This window comes from Musa acuminata, chromosome BXJ1-5 (genome assembly GCF_036884655.1).
Source record: "Musa acuminata AAA Group cultivar baxijiao chromosome BXJ1-5, Cavendish_Baxijiao_AAA, whole genome shotgun sequence".
Taxonomy (NCBI): domain Eukaryota; kingdom Viridiplantae; phylum Streptophyta; class Magnoliopsida; order Zingiberales; family Musaceae; genus Musa; species Musa acuminata.
Genome location: NC_088331.1, coordinates 38420913 through 38437235, shown reverse-complemented (window position 1 = coordinate 38437235; position 16323 = coordinate 38420913). Strand labels below are relative to the sequence as shown.

At 36.2% G+C, this 16323-nt stretch overlaps 1 protein-coding gene across 1 annotated transcript; it reads left to right on the top strand.

Moving 5' to 3' along the window:
- Positions 1 to 12413: 12413 nt before the first annotated feature.
- On the top strand, positions 12414 to 16278 carry LOC103985318 (inosine-5'-monophosphate dehydrogenase). The gene is made up of 4 exons (XM_009402977.3): positions 12414 to 13508; positions 13704 to 13883; positions 15167 to 15424; positions 16051 to 16278. Exons 1-4 carry the CDS (start codon positions 12519 to 12521, stop codon positions 16120 to 16122), a joined length of 1500 nt encoding a protein of 499 aa, XP_009401252.1. The 5' UTR covers positions 12414 to 12518; the 3' UTR covers positions 16123 to 16278.
- The last annotated feature ends 45 nt before the right edge of the window (positions 16279 to 16323 follow it).

The following is a 16323-nucleotide window of genomic DNA, read 5'->3' as shown; positions in this document are numbered from 1 at the left end:
TTTCAAATCTTAGGTCTCTATTTGAAACAGGTCACTAAGATATCATATAATCTAATAATTTCTTCAATACATAATTTGGCCAACTTTTCAAGTGAAAGTATCAATTCCAATTCTGATAGCAATAAAATGAGTTGATTTAGTAACTCGATCCATAATCACCCAAATATCATCATTTTCGTGGTGAGTTTTTGTAATCTTGACATAAAATTCATAGATATATCATACCACTTTCATTGAGGTATTGGTAAAGGTTCTAATTTTTCAAATGATCTCCTATGGTCAAATTTTATTTATCGACAAAAAAATTCTACAACTTTTTTTCATATTATTCCACCAAAAATTTTCTCTTACATCTATGTCCATCTGATGCATTATATAACTTGTGTTATAAGCTTTTCTTATTAATTTTATTTTCAAGTCTAGATTATTTGGCACATAATTTCTATTACCAAATCAAAAAGAGCCATATTTATGAATTTTAAATTATGAAGGGATCTCAAATTTTCTTCAAATAAGTATCATTCTCCTTAGTATATTTAATTCTTTCAATCAAAGTAAGGTTGAATGGTAAGTAAGATAAGTAACTCGAACCCCTAGTTCATGCCAACGTACTCTAATTCCCAACATTCACAAATCTTTTAGAACATATATTTGAGTAGTGATCATAGTCGCAATATTATCTCTACTTTTCCTACTAAGTGTACCAACAATATTTATTCATACAAGGAAATAATTTATAGTCAGATCATAATTTTTTAATACTTCAAGTCATTTTCTCTATCTAAAATTTAGTTTATTTTTTTTTTCTGAATAAAAATATGCTTCAAACTTTTATGGTTAGTAAATATCTCACATTTATCACCATACAAATAATGTCTATATATTTTCAAAGCAAAGACTATTATTACTAATTAAAAATAATTTTATATAATTTTAGTTGTTTGAAGCACCACTATATATAGTCAAGCCTCCATAACAAAAAGACATAATAATGCTTTCTTCGCAATCATTTGACCGTACAAACTTAGTTTTTTTTCTTTGTGTAAAATGAGTTAAAAGGTGCAACAATGCTAGAAAATCTTTCTACAAATTTTCTACAATAGCTAGCCAATCCTAAAACTATGAACCCCACATACATCAGTTGATCTATTCCATTCTACAATGGCTTTCATTTTATTGATTGAAATTCCTTCTTTAGAAATCACATGACCCAAAAATGCTACCTTCTTTAATTAGAATTATCATTTCTTCAACTTCCATATAACCTATCATCTCCTAAGACTTATAAAATAATTCTTAAATATTCTTCTACTATGCTCTACTTTTTTAATATATCATAATATCATCAATAAAAGTCAAAACAAATTTATCTAAAATTAACTTAAACATATTATTTATAGTATGTTACGGGATGTTTAGCTTGAATAGTTGAAATGATTCAAGGAGGAATATTGGTAGGGCACCTATAAAAATTAAATTTAGTTATACCGGGGATCTAAAAATTTATAATCTTTTTTTGACAATTAAGGGTGGCATAATAATTGGATAACTAGTTCATTCCCATAATAACATCAAAAAATGATATTTCTAGTTCAGTTAAATCAGCACGAAGCTTTTTACCATTAATATTGACTATGCAAGATTTATAAATATTAATTTTCTTCTTAACAAAATTTATAGACACATAGGAACGAGGGGCACTCGAATCAAATAATATTAAGACAAATGCATATGACACTAACATACTACTTGATACTATAGTATTAGAAATATGAGCTTCTTATGGTCTCATAATATAAACCTTTCTGATGCTTTAGAATTTTTATAGCTAGCCTCGGTATGATAAGTTGAGGGTATCCTTTCAAATTAGACCCTTCTATCCCTTTGAGTATGTATTTTCTATAAAAGATATTCGGTAATCTTATGACCCTTCTAACCATAATATAATCATGCTCTAGAGAGTCATCAACATTCTTTATTCTTTATTAAAATAAAATTTATTATAATATTTACGTTTCACTCATTTCTTGTTGTACTTTCTATGTTTATTATTAAATATTTCACCTTTTGGTCCTCTCATAATAAGTTTGATTTTGACGGAAGCATGAACGATTACATATCTTCTTTTGAAGTCCTTTCTTTTTTGCTCTGAATCTTTATTTGATTCTCTCTTCAAAATTTTTCGAGTCTCATTTCCATAATTCAAGTTTTATTAATCACATCGACAATTCAAATGTTGATTTGTCTCTTAATCGAGATATAAATCTCTATTCTAACCATTTTTTTAGCATACTTAGTTAATCTTTTAAACTTAATTTGATAGAAGATCATAATAGAGAGATATATGAAAATCTAATATTTAAGGATAAATCATATATTTGAATAGCTGATTTGATTATGTAATTTGAGTGCATGATTAAGAAAAATCTCTTCAGAACTTGTATAAATACTCGTCTCATCGATAAATAAAACAAGACTCTTTCATAGTGTATTCCTCAATTTGACATAGTATCAAAGCTCTTTTTTACCTTGAGCAAGATTCTTCTTCCTCATTGTCTTCACTGTCGACAATAGCAACTACAGATCTGTCGCCAATCAGTAGACTCCAAGCCACCACGGCGGTCTTCGTCGATCCTCGCATTTGTTGATTTCTTTCTTTGCCCTAAAAAACCCACCAACTACCCTCACTCTTCGATCACCAAACGTTACCTGGTCTTCTTCTTTCTTTGACCTAAAGCTTCGATCTCTTCCTTTCTCCGATCTACCCCTGCTTTCTCTTAGGTTTAGATCTTCTCTTCCCTTCCTCGGCCCTCTTCGTGGTCGCCACCCTTTTAACCTTATTTACTCCTCTCTCTTATTTCCTCCTCCTCTTGTTCCACGGTTATCCCCTCTCTCTTGTGACTTGTTAAGCTTCCATGCTTTGGACTATGCTCGCTACTTCCTTGCCTCTCTTCGTGGTCATTGCCCATCGAAGACTTCTCCTTTCTCACTGTCTAACGATAGCAATCCCTCCTCTCCCAGCTATTAATTTTCTCCCTTACTCGATAATCCATCTATAGCATTGCCCAGTCTCTTCCTCTGCTTAGCAACTTTACTCTTTATTTCTGTAGTTAATATATATTAGACACCATCAATTTGTCATCATTGTTACAGCGACAATAACATTCTTTCCTCAGAGAACTACTACGATGCCTTTAATCCACTTCAAGAAGGTCGCTGGCTTGTTCACCACAACTCCTCACTACTGCTGCTCCTCCTCTGCTCTCTACCACCATTGATCTTCCTCGCCAATGGACTTCAAGCGAGCTAAGCGCTCGCCTTTACTTCCCTGATTTGCCTTGTTATAACCAACGACCTCCTCCTCCCTATATCAATGCCTTCTCCAACATTGCAACTCTATCAACTACTGCTCTCTACCCTAAGCACTCTCTTCTAGAGCGCTCATCTCTACATCAAGTGCTGCATGGCTGCCTCATGGTGTCCACCGCACCCTCCTCCTCTCAGCTCTTTGCTTCAAGCCTTATCACCACTCTCACTCGTCCTTTTCCTTATCTCTCTTTTTTCCACCAAGACCAACGATGGTAAGAAACTTAATGTTATTATTCTTCCTCTCTCTCCTACTTTTACGACCTCCTTCCTACTCCAACAACCTCACTAGCCTCCCATTGGTGCTACTCTTTTGGCGACCCTCTTATGGGTCAACTTACTACTATTATCATCTTACTGTTACTACTGTCACTCTTATGCCATCCTCCTATCGTGGGTTGATCTCCGTCGAGTTCTATAGTGCCTAGGTTGTATAGTGCAAGGTCAAGCATGTTGAAAAATCTTGGGGGGCGACATCACATACGTAGTGGAAGAATAGAAAAAAATAAAATCTATAAATTTTCAAATATGTGTTCGTCATCGTACGAAGATTGGTGCGCAAAAATTCACAAAACTTAAAACTACGTATAAGATAGATTGTGTTACCTAGGGAGATCGTATATCTCTGAATCCTTGCATATCTCTAGGAGAGGGTGAAGAAAGTCAAGTGTCATCCTCTCTAACGGTGATCCATACGGTAGGACTACGACGACACTCCTCAAAACACCAGGCCTACTTTGAGGTAGAGAGGGGGAGGAGAATAAGAGAGAACCAAAAAGCTCTAGCCTATGAACCACTAGTTCTCTTCTATTTATAGAAGTCCACTGTCAACTTAATCCTAATGGATCCTATCCTATTGGGTATTGGATCTTCATCTAACTACATAAGTCTCTTAGATTAGTAGATCTCTATCTAATAATCTCTCATGGGTTCTTATTTGATCTCATCCATAGAATCCAATAATTCAGGGGTTTATTGGATATCCAATAAGATAGAGGATTCGGTAGATATCTCATATTCGAACCTCTACTCATCACAACGCTTACCATATGTCTGTGACCCTCTAGGCCCAATATCAAGTTGGTCGTGAGTCATACCTGTTAGAACTTCTTTTGGCTCGGTGAATTATTATCTCCATAATAATTCACTCGACTCATCGATTGTAGACGTACTAGGCCACTACACTATAGTCCCTAAACAATAAAGGGGAATTCAATCCATTGACCTGTCTGTCCTTAATTATCATGTATCTATAGTCCCTCATTCATCTAATATCCCAAAGATCGTATATCGGGTACGGTGCTGTCAGACCCATACGATTTTTAACCAAGTCTCGCTTTGATCGGATTCTCCCGAAGAACTCTTTTTCTCTCAATCCGAATGACCCTAACCAAGGATTTTTCTTAGCAAGAACATATAAGATATTCTTCTCATGACACTGAGAGTGAATGATCCTCTATCGACACTCAATAATCCTTGTAATGTTGGCTATCACTCTTGATAATCGGCTATATTAGATCTGAAACCTCCAAATCTATAAGTCTGGTATCAAAAAATGAATTACTCGTACAGGACATCCTTGGTATCTTAAGTTTAAGGACCAGATACACCACTATGACTACAGAATCGCTGTCTAACAATAAGGTATCATCAACCATCCAGCATTCCGTAAGTGGATCAATCAGTAAACTAATTCTCCAATGAGTACTTGTACTATATCCATAGTGTCCCCACACGATCAACTATAAGACTAGCTGCATTCATCATATGGACGGGTATACAACACACTAGTCTGTTCAGTTATCTCGATGTCCCTCTCGAGTAACCTATGACCGAGATTATTTAGGATATGTGTTTAAAGACGAATTAGTCTCATTATCGTGATCTCATCACGATCCGATTTCCATTGCATATATCCATAGACATCACAATATATTCAAACAATAGTCAGTATAAAGTGATAAAATATCAAATAATAATAATAAGCAAAAAGATTACGTGTTAGCACTCACATGATTGGCTTGCAAGGCACATACATATGACTAGCAAAGCACCCACTACCTCCTCTTTGCCCCCTTATCCTTGGAGGTGCACATCGTTGCCAATTCTGACAACTCTCGCGCTGCTCTTAGTACTTAAAAAATCAAGTCACAAACTTCAACTAAATCATAACATCCGCCTGTTATCTTTCTCAAAATAGATTTAAGCGCACCCATCGTTATTCTCTTACTTCAGCTAGGTTCCTCTCTTGCAGCTTATGACATTCAAGATTGACATTCTTGATAGAAGATTAATCTTTCGGGGGCATGATCAAAGAACTGATAGAGAAATATATGGAAATATAATATTTAAGGATAAATCATAGATTACGGGTCGAGAAATCTCTCCCTCAAAACTTATATTTATCAATAAATAAAACAAGTCATATATTTCTCAATTCAACAGTTTTTGCCTCAGAAAACTTTCCTCCATTTGCATTTGAATATTTGTAGGAAAATAATTTTTTATAAAAGACTTCTTTAAACTTAATCCAAGAGATTATCTCTTAATTTTTTAGATGCACAGTGAAAGCATGATGGATCGATTATTGATTGAATTATATAATTAATTTATTAAATATATTATAGAATATCTTATAGGTAGATTGATTATGGATTTAATTATGTAATAGTTTTTTTTGTGAGAGTTATTTGTTCTGGTTTTGACCTTGCATTCTTATAAGGAAACCTATCTGATTGTGGCATTATATGATCCTCAGCTTGAAAAACCTATCTGATTTAATTATATGATTGTTAAAGCTTGAAAAACTCAGATTATATGTACTTTTGAGTTAAATTGATATTTTGTTAGATATATATTAAGCCTAACCAGTTTGACTTAGACTCATCTTAAATTCTAACATAATATCATAGCATAAATTAAAAAATTAATTTAAATAAATAAAAAAAATAAAATATTAAAAAAATGTGGGAAGATGGATTCATATGTTTGAGCAGATTTTTGGATAAAATATTAAAGATGTTATAAATAGAGTCAAGTTATATATATATATATATATATATATATATATATATATATATATATATATATATATATATATATATATATATATATATATAGTAGTCTATCTATCAGTTAAGTTGGGGGTGTTATAGAATGAGCAAATAGTCTCATCCCGTTAAAGATTGAAAGAGTCAGATTTTATATATTTTTAGGTTAAATTGGTATATGGTTAGAATATATGTTAAGCTTAATCAATTTGACTCAAAACTCATTAATATTTAAATTCTAACATAATATCATAGCATGATTAAAAAAATAATTTGAATGAATAAAAAAAAATATATGTGAGAAGATGTATTAATATGCTTGAGTAGATTCTGATAGATAAGATATTTAAAATATTTAAAATATTTAAAATAAAGTCGGATTATATATACTAAATTTGACCCATAACCTAGTAATTTAGGTTTTTGGATTAAATTATTGTTTGACCACTAGCTTAAATTTTTAGATTAATTTTGTGTTTGGCTCGATATATGTTAATGGTAAGTGATTTAACTTGGACCAATGTTAATAAATTTTTAACAAATATAAAGATGGCTGTTGTCTTCATTGTCATCGCCTACACCAAAAATAATATTTGACGTACCTTATTTTCTTCTTAAGGTGAAGCTCATGTTACCAATAATGATTCTAAATATACAAAACTAAAACTTATAGTGATGAGAGATAGTTTAGATATTTAAAATTTTAATATTTTTTTAAAGTAATTAACAAACATAGTCGGTAGTAATCAATCTATAGAGATGCTAACGAAAAATTAGTAGCACTAACTTGAATTTATTGGATATATTAGAAGACTGATGGTGTCTGATCAAGAAGCACTCAGACAAATTACGTGAAAATTGTGAAGAACATGAAGATTGCTATTCACTTGTGACATTAAAACTTAGAGATAAAGACTCACTGATCGTACATGATACGATATATGAGATGATTATAATCAAGAATAAATATAAAGAATCGATTACTCATAATCTCTTTGAAAATGGTTTCATATTCACGACTTACATGATGTCTGTAAATACAATTTGATATTTATAATCTATATGATCACTATGACTATGAATATGATTTAATTTGGCATAGTAGGCTAAGTTGATGTGAATCTATTGTCGTTGTCCCTCGGGTGATCCACTTAGGAATGGTAAGATGATTGCCTCTATTTTGTTTTTTCTTTTCGATCAAGAAATTTTTTTTGTTCTTTGGGAGATGCTAAGGGCACTTTTCTTCATTTGTTTTTGTTGTGTTTTCTCTTCCAAGATTAGCATTTCCATGAACATGTGAGTTCTACCTCGACAATGCATTGATCTTGATTTCAGAATATGCATCTTCCAATTCATGTAGCCCAATCCAAATGCCGTTCCATCTATGATGCTTTGATCTTATTTTCTCGGCAACTGATAAAGAACATTTAAGTGGGCCAATCTAAATCATGTTTTACGACTATAATAGACTCGACTTGACAATCTTAAATGCAAAAGGGCATGTCTTTCAGTAAGTAATAAGTAATGTTGTTTGAATCTTACACACATTCAACTATAATTGATATGATAATAAAGATATAAATAATATGTATATATTATCTTTACTTAGTGATATAATTTATGATGTCTATGCTTACAGATGACATGTTGATGTTTTTAACTTTTAGGATTAAAGTATATTTTATATATATATATATATATATATATATATATATATATATATATATATATATATATATATATATATATATATATATATATATATATATATATTACAGTTTACTTTGAGCATATTTTGCAACCAAAAGGCATGATTCTTCAATACAACAAGTTTAAATATACTAGCTGATTCGAGCCTAAGTTATATGTATAGTGATTAAAAGTAGTGGTTCAACTTTAGTCGATCTTAAGTGAATGTAGGTGGAAGATAATAAACTAATTAGGTATGAATGGAATAATAAAAAGTTAATTAAAGATGTAAATAAAAAAAATATGTGTTATATTAAATGTTGAGATAGATAAGTAAGATTGAAGGATGAGTTTAGATAAAAATATCTTTTTTGTCAACCTAATAATTCATGACCCTTTTTTTTTTTTCTTTCGTCATTCTTTCAGCTTTTCTCATGAAGTCAAAGAAACCTCAACCCAAGGAAGATTAAGATAAGAAAATTTTAATTCTTTCTCTATACCTAGGATTTTTATTTTACAAATTATATACTGATTTTTTCAACTACTTTTGAGTAACTTATATTTTAAATTAATTTTTAATTTTTCTATATATCTTGTATGGATTTTTTATGGTTCTAAGGTCTCTAGTATGATTTTAATCTGAAATTGAAATATAAAGTTATTACTATCTCAATCTGAGATACTCGTAATCTCCTAATTTTTTTAAGAAAGGTTTCTATTCTACCTAAATTGACCCATTTACGGATATGAGTATGTTCTATCCTTTTAATATATTTTAAAAACATTTCTTAGGATTATATAAGATTTAGAATTGAGTTAATATCACCTCTTATCAACGAGATTTATAAGTTTAGACAGTCCCATCCTAATTTTAATAAAACATAGGTATTGATAGTTAAATTAGGATAATAGTTTAACCTCCAAATAATTCTATTTTAAGCTAAAATTTAGTATATATTTAGTTTATATATCTCCTAATTTTTTATAAAATTTCATAATAATTCAAGATCCTTTGGTCAACTAAAATAATGAAGTAAAATTTCTTCTCAAAATTATGTGATGGTTCGATTGATAGTAACTAGTTTATTTAATTATATAGTGAATTATTACAAAAATGATAGTAGAATCTAGATGAATTTTTACATTAAGTATAGTTTATTTTAAAGAGATTTTATCAATTTTTTTTTATAAATTATTATAATTAATTATTATAAATTAATAATTCAAGAGGTAGAGTTCTTGATTAAAACATCTCATGACCTTATACTCCCAATTTGATAGGTGTATTACTCTCCTAATACGCTCGCTCATTATATAATGTGATCTTTCGTTGATATCTTTATTTTTGAGTTCAATCGAATAAGTTTAATTCACTATAAAATAATGGTCATATAAATTATCATATGCTTAATGTATTTCAAAAAATTTATTTCAAATTATATGATCATTATTTCAAATTATATATATATATATATATATATATATATATATATATATATATATATATATATATATATATATATTAGAGCACACGTGTTTTTTATGACATGCAGAGAGTGTATGAATATGTTATAACGTGCAATGTAAGTATGTGCTATGACATGTAATGTAGGAGAGCTTGCATGCATTATAACTTACGGTATAAGAATATACATATATATTATAATATACATTGTGGAAGTGCATGTATGTATTACGATGTGCGATGTCGGAATACATGTATATATTATAATGTATGATGTGAGAATGCTCATATATATTATGATATGAGATATAAAAATTTATAAATTTGATATGTTTCCTATATATGCATATAAGTGTTTTAAATTATTTCGAAGTAAAATTTTCCTCTTTGTTTTGTATATACTATATTGTAGGATTATATTTGCTAAAAAAGTTATAATGATGTTTTAACTATTAATTATCTTATGTTGATGATTTTAAAATATGATACTATTTTGCATATAAGAATATTAAAACCTCACTCAAGTGATTGGATAAGGAAGTAAGTATATGCAAGCCCATGGCAACATAGATATGGATGATAACTTATAAGTATATTATGTTTATAGCTTTTGAATATATTATGTGTGTGTTTTTCTTTTGGTTAAAAGTTATAGTTACCTACAAGTGTTAAGATCAGTATATACAAAAGAAATCTTATCATTTTATTTAGTAAATTAATTAATTTTAATTTTAAAATTATATATTTTTATTATACTCTTATTGATAGTAATAATTAAACTAAAATATATTATTTTAGGATATGTATGAAACTAGAAGTAGGATATTCCACGGTCATTTCCTTCAAAAATTATGTCATCGATTGGAACTAAAAACATATTTGTTAGATATAAACAATGGTAAGTGAATGTTATGAACTACATTTGCTAAACAGAGGATAGTCTTCAAGAAAAGCGGCCTAAAGATGACAACGAGCGAGGATGATGGCCGAAACCACCGGAGTCAAAAGGTCTCTTAGCCCAATCAATTGCGATAATTGAGGTCGGTGTGTGTATGTGACTCTGCAATTTTAATAAATATACACATAATTTAGCATATCAAACTAATTATTATGAAATATAAATCTGCATCTGTATTCGAGTGAGTGCACGAGAATGGTCGGCCCACATCGCTATGATTGCGGTCTCGTGCTCCATCGATGCCTTCTTCGCTTCCTCCACTCCATCCATCCATCATCATGATCGCGTGTTCCTCGAAGAGATCATGATGCTCCCCGACGCATTCCAGCCGTTTGTTCCTTCCACCCACCCAAAATTAAATCCACCGGTAAGCCATTAGCGGTTACCTTAAACCGGTTGTTATCACCACACTGTTGTGTGTATATATATGCCGAACACCACAGGTGACCGCCTCCTCAACGGAACCGTCGTCGAAGAATCCCCACAAAGAAGAGAAGGGGAGAAGCAGAGAAGAAGGAAATGGGAGGCGCCCGGAGATCGATGGCTGAGGAGATGGTCCTGTGGGCGACGGAGGATGAGGAGGAGGGAGCGGGGTGGAGATGCCGGAAGCACACATTCACCTCCCAGCCCCGTTACGGCGTTTGTTCCGGCTGCCTTCGCGATCGCCTCCTCCGCCTCTGCCCGCACTGCGCTAACGAACGCCCCTGCGGCTGCTTCCTCCCCTCTTCGTCTTCCTCATCAACGTCATCCTCCTCGCGGTCCTCAATCTCCTTCACCGATCTCACCGGATCCGTCGGAGGCAGCGGCGGGATCGGCGCGGAGGGGGTCGTATCGCGGTTGATCGAGAGGGAGCCGGCCTTCCGGCGGTCCAGATCCGTCGGTTTCCAGCTCATGCGAGAAACGAGACCGGTCGCCAGCCACGTAGACAGCGGCGGAGCTCCGCCGCGGCCGAAGGGAGGGAGGAGGTGGGCGTCGTTCTGGCCGTTCTCGAGGGCGGCGGCAGCAGCAGCAGCAGCAGTGGAGCTATCCAGGTCGAGATCGGTTGGTGCGGCGGGATTGGCGGGATCCAGAGGCGAGGACGAGAGGGGAAAGGGGGGATGGCGATGGCATTTTCCGAGCCCCATGAACCCTTTCCGGCACCGACGATCGACGAATGTGGTACAGGAGAGGCCGCCGCTTTAGCGGTACCGACTACAGCTAAATAAGACCCGTAGGAAAGTCTCAAGTCGTCCACCTTTCACGCGGCCAAAGCAGCAAATTAACCGCTGTCAATGGGTAAAGTTTCCGCATGTATGATATGTTTATGAAACACCGTGAAAGGTCGAGAGTTATTGATCGACGGATCCGTCGAAGTTGTTTCTTTTCGTGTCAATCTGTACCGTCCGATCTTGTGATAAAACTGGACCGCTTGTTGAACGCAGGTGGAAAGGGGGAGATTAGTCAGATTGTGGCTACAGGACGAACACCTTTGGTTTGCGAATCAAAAGCTTTGAGATGATCCCAGAAATAACACTGCAGGAGATCATTGGCCGAAGCTGGTGATATGACTGCCGAACAATTAGGAAAAATCTCAATCCATATAAATGATGTATCAGCCTTAAGTAGATGGAAGAGTACCGCTGTCACCCATCCGAGCACGGTCCAATGCGTGCCACTCCTTCCTTCTAATTTCCACCGTCGATTAGTATATCCGTCGGTTACTGCTGCGGCCAAAGTGGCGACCCCCGCCAACTTCGGATGCTATCCAATTATCTGTGTTCGGTGTTTGAAGAAGTTGGTGACGGTGATTGCGGCCGCTTGTGGATGGACGGTCCAGATCTGAGACGATTTGCAGGGGTTCCAATTAAAATTGTTCTTGGATAGGATCCTCACCAACCTCTCTAAGCGTGGCGTGTCCAGGGGTGTAACGCCCCGCCCCCCCTTCTCTCGTGTTCGACCTCTTTCGCTGCCCGCTCTTCGTTGAAACCCTAGAAGACCTTACGACTACTCCATGAACGGCCCTCGCTACGAGCTGGAAGACGGGTTCCCTGCGACGCGACTCTTTGCCCAGGGCGTCTCGTACACCTACGACGATGTCATCGTCCTCCCCGGTTACATCGACTTCCCCGCCGACGCCGTCAACCTCTCCACCCGCCTCTCCCGCCGCCTCCCCCTCTCCATACCCTGTGTCGCCTCCCCCATGGACACCGTCTCTGAGGCCTCCATGTCCGTCGCCATGGCCTCCCTTGGCGGCGCTGCCATCGTCCACTGCAACGCCCCCCCCGAAGACCAGGCCGCCATTGTCCGCGCCGCAAAGGCCCGTCGCATCCCCTTTGCTACCGATCCCGTCTTCTTCTCGCCCTCCGACACCGTACCCGACTTCGGTCCCGCCGCTTACGCCCTCGTCACCGAGTCGGGTACCTCCAAATCGAGGGTTGTCGGCGTCGTCGCCAAGTCCGATTGGGAGGGCCTAGCGGACAGGGGCGCTGCTGTCTCCGAGTACATGAGGCCGGCGCCAGCGTCGGCCCCGGCGAGCTACGACTTGGAAAAGGTGGCGTCTTTCCTCGCCGGCGGGGGTTTGGAGTACGCTCCGCTGGTGGCGGAGGATGGGGAAGTGGTGGATCTGGTCACCAAGGGCGACGTGGAGAGGATCAAGGGATTCCCGAGGTTGGGAGTGCCATCCTTGGGACCTGATGGGCGGTTCGTGATAGGGGCGGCGATAGGAACCCGGGAGGCGGACAAGGAGAGGCTGGAACATCTGGTGAAGGCCGGGACGAACGTCGTGGTGGTGGACAGCTCGCAGGGGAACTCGATTTACCAGATCGAGATGATCAAGCATGCAAAGAGTACGTACCCGGAGTTGGATGTCATCGGAGGGAATGTTGTCACGATTCCGCAGGCTCAGAATCTGATCAAGGCCGGGGCTGATGGGTTGAGGGTGGGCATGGGATCGGGATCCATATGTACCACCCAGGAGGTCTGTGCTGTGGGCAGAGGACAGGTATGCTATCTCTACTACCTCATCCCCATTGTGCTTTGTATCACCTGCAGAATAATACTTTGTCGATTACTAATTTTTACAATACGCATTAAGCCTCTTCTAGTGGCTGCAAAGGTGTAATCATTCTGTATAACTTCACACATTCTTTTAAGACTATTAGAGATTTAAACGCTGTGCTTGCATTGATTTGCATAGGCAACAGCAGTATACAAGGTTGCATCTTTTGCAAAGGACCATGATGTGCCTGTTATTGCTGATGGTGGGATTTCAAATTCTGGACACATCGTGAAAGCTTTGGTTTTAGGGGCTTCTACTGTGATGATGGGCAGTTTTCTAGCTGGTAGTGGTGAGGCTCCTGGTGTTTATGAGTATCTGGTATGTTTTATTAAGAGATAAATATTTGAAAACCTAGGATATATTTGCTTATGTTCTTAGACAACTTCCCTCGTTGATATATTATGCCTGCTGTAATAACCGTTTGTTGTTGTTTGTTTATTTTCATGGGCAACTGCTCAAATGCATCAACTATGCATGATGATCAAGGCCAGCATGTGCTGTGCAATGTCCTCATGCACATTACCTGGAGATCGGGAAATTCTTAGTCTTTACTGGTTTATTATGACGTACCTCTGAGTTGTGATCATCTGCCACTGCATGCAACATGCAGCATGCATTCTATATATCCAGATGTTACATATTCTTGAATTAGTCATGCATCTAATCTCTGACTTGCTATGATCATGCATTGTTAATTAGGTCAGGCATAATTTGAGTTTTTAACTTAGCTGAATGAATTGTTAATGGGCCCTAGATGGAAGGAAATTTCATTTAACTTGTCATAAAAGAGCAAAAAATTTCTGGTCAATGGTTTTAACATCATCGTATCATCTAAACAGTATGACATCTTCTGTATATCCATGTGTTTTAACTCGTGCTGTTTGATGATCAGCGTAGTGAATGAAATGCTTCAAACTAGATGATCTTGTATGCTCGCATAGCTGGGTTTACACAATTGTCTTCGCTTTATGTTAAAGCTCTGTTTTCTGGTAGATGCCTATCTCAAGTTCACATTTGAAATATATGCCATATAATGAAAGAGTACATAACATGAATATCTCTTTTCAAATTCACATTCTCAAACCAAAGAATGTAGCATCTTATCAGAGCCATAAGGCCCGTTGCCTTGTCTTTCATGCTAGAGATCATGTAGTAACCACAAAGAAAATATGTCTGGAGAATAAGCCTATAATTTTATGGGGACTTCAATTCATTTAATGTTTCTTTATAGGAAATGACGTCTGGTTGCAGAGATTAAACAGGTAGGTACATCTTCTTTGCCTAAATTAAAAGAAGTTGATGTAATTCTAGTTTGGTGGACAAATCTTAAAAATAAGCACCTAATGAAGTGTTGAAGCCATATAAAGAGTGACCAATTGACCCCGATACCCAGAACTAATACTCAAGTGCAAACACTCAGTTAAGACTGAATGCTCAAGTGTATCATCAAAAGACACACGTGTAGACTTTTTTGCTTTGCAAAGTGAGCATGTTTATCTTGAAGCTTTTGATGGCATTTGTACACCAATTATCTTTCTAGGGCTCGATATTTTGTTGTTGCACTGCGATGACTTTGTCCTGCCTGATATCTGCTTTTACAGAATGGTCGCCGAGTCAAGAAGTATCGGGGCATGGGCTCTTTAGAAGCTATGACAAAGGGTAGTGATGCCCGCTACTTGGGGGACACACTGAAGCTCAAGGTTGCTCAGGGAGTTGTTGGTGCTGTAGCTGACAAAGGCTCCATATTGAAGTTTATTCCTTACACCATGCAAGCTGTCAAGCAAGGATTTCAGGATCTTGGTGCATCATCTTTGGAGTCGGCTCATGATCTGTTACGTTCGGAGGTGCTAAGATTCGAGGTATGACTTGTTTTTATAGCTTAAACTTGTTACATACTAATCAACCGTTACTCATTGATTGTGGAGCTTGGTATTTGGATCAACTTTCGTTCCTTCTTTTAGTTATAGTGATAGAATACGATGGACTGTAACCACTGAAGAGGCCTCTGGTATTCTCAGATGATGAGCTATGAAAATGTCGAAACAAACACCATGTTGCATATCTCATCTCCAATTTAATTGGCTTCGTAAAATTTATTGTGGGGCTTGCTTGGTGATTGATTTAGAATAATTTAAAATGTATCTCAATGTAATCTAGCTCTGTTCTCTCTGAAGATATATGCCTATACTCTTACTGTTTGTTGGATGAAATGTTGGTAATGACCACCACCACCAAAATTGTGCAGATTACAGATTTCCTTATCTTTTTTTGTAACTTCATTAAGGACTCCCTCCCCAAAGAAGGCCAGGATTGTATGGAAAGGGATATGAGTTGGAAAATTTCAGCACAAGAACAACTGTTTTTTTTTTTTCATTTAGGTTAAAAAACAAGACAGTTATATGTCATACAGGAAGATGTTGAAATTACTGTATGTAAGTTCTCATTTATTTAGATGCTTATTTTCTGTCCATATCTCCTGTTCCAGGTCCGAACAGGAGCTGCACAGGCGGAGGGAGGAGTGCATGGCTTGGTTTCATACGAAAAGAAATCCTTCTGAGTGCTACCAGACATTTTTGTGAGAAGTATTCTATTCTATTCTATTCTATTCCAGAGTGACAGCTTGTGATTCATGCACATCTAAAAATTATTGTTCTTGGATTTTAAATAATGGCAACCATCCAACTAAGAAACAAAGGACCTCAAGTTCATGCCAGTGCCTCTTACAGCATGACTTTTGGCCTCTTGTACTGCTGTAGTG

What these genes read in the sequence shown, in the direction of transcription:
- LOC103985318 (XM_009402977.3), top strand. Translation starts at nt 12,519, where the DNA reads ATGAACGGCCCTCGCTACGAGCTGGAAGACGGGTTCCCTGCGACGCGA. An exon ending in CTGGTGTTTATGAGTATCTG is followed by an intron (nt 13,884 to 15,166) that starts GTATGTTTTATT and finishes CTGCTTTTACAG; the next exon opens with AATGGTCGCCGAGTCAAGAA. An exon ending in CGGAGGTGCTAAGATTCGAG is followed by an intron (nt 15,425 to 16,050) that starts GTATGACTTGTT and finishes CTCCTGTTCCAG; the next exon opens with GTCCGAACAGGAGCTGCACA.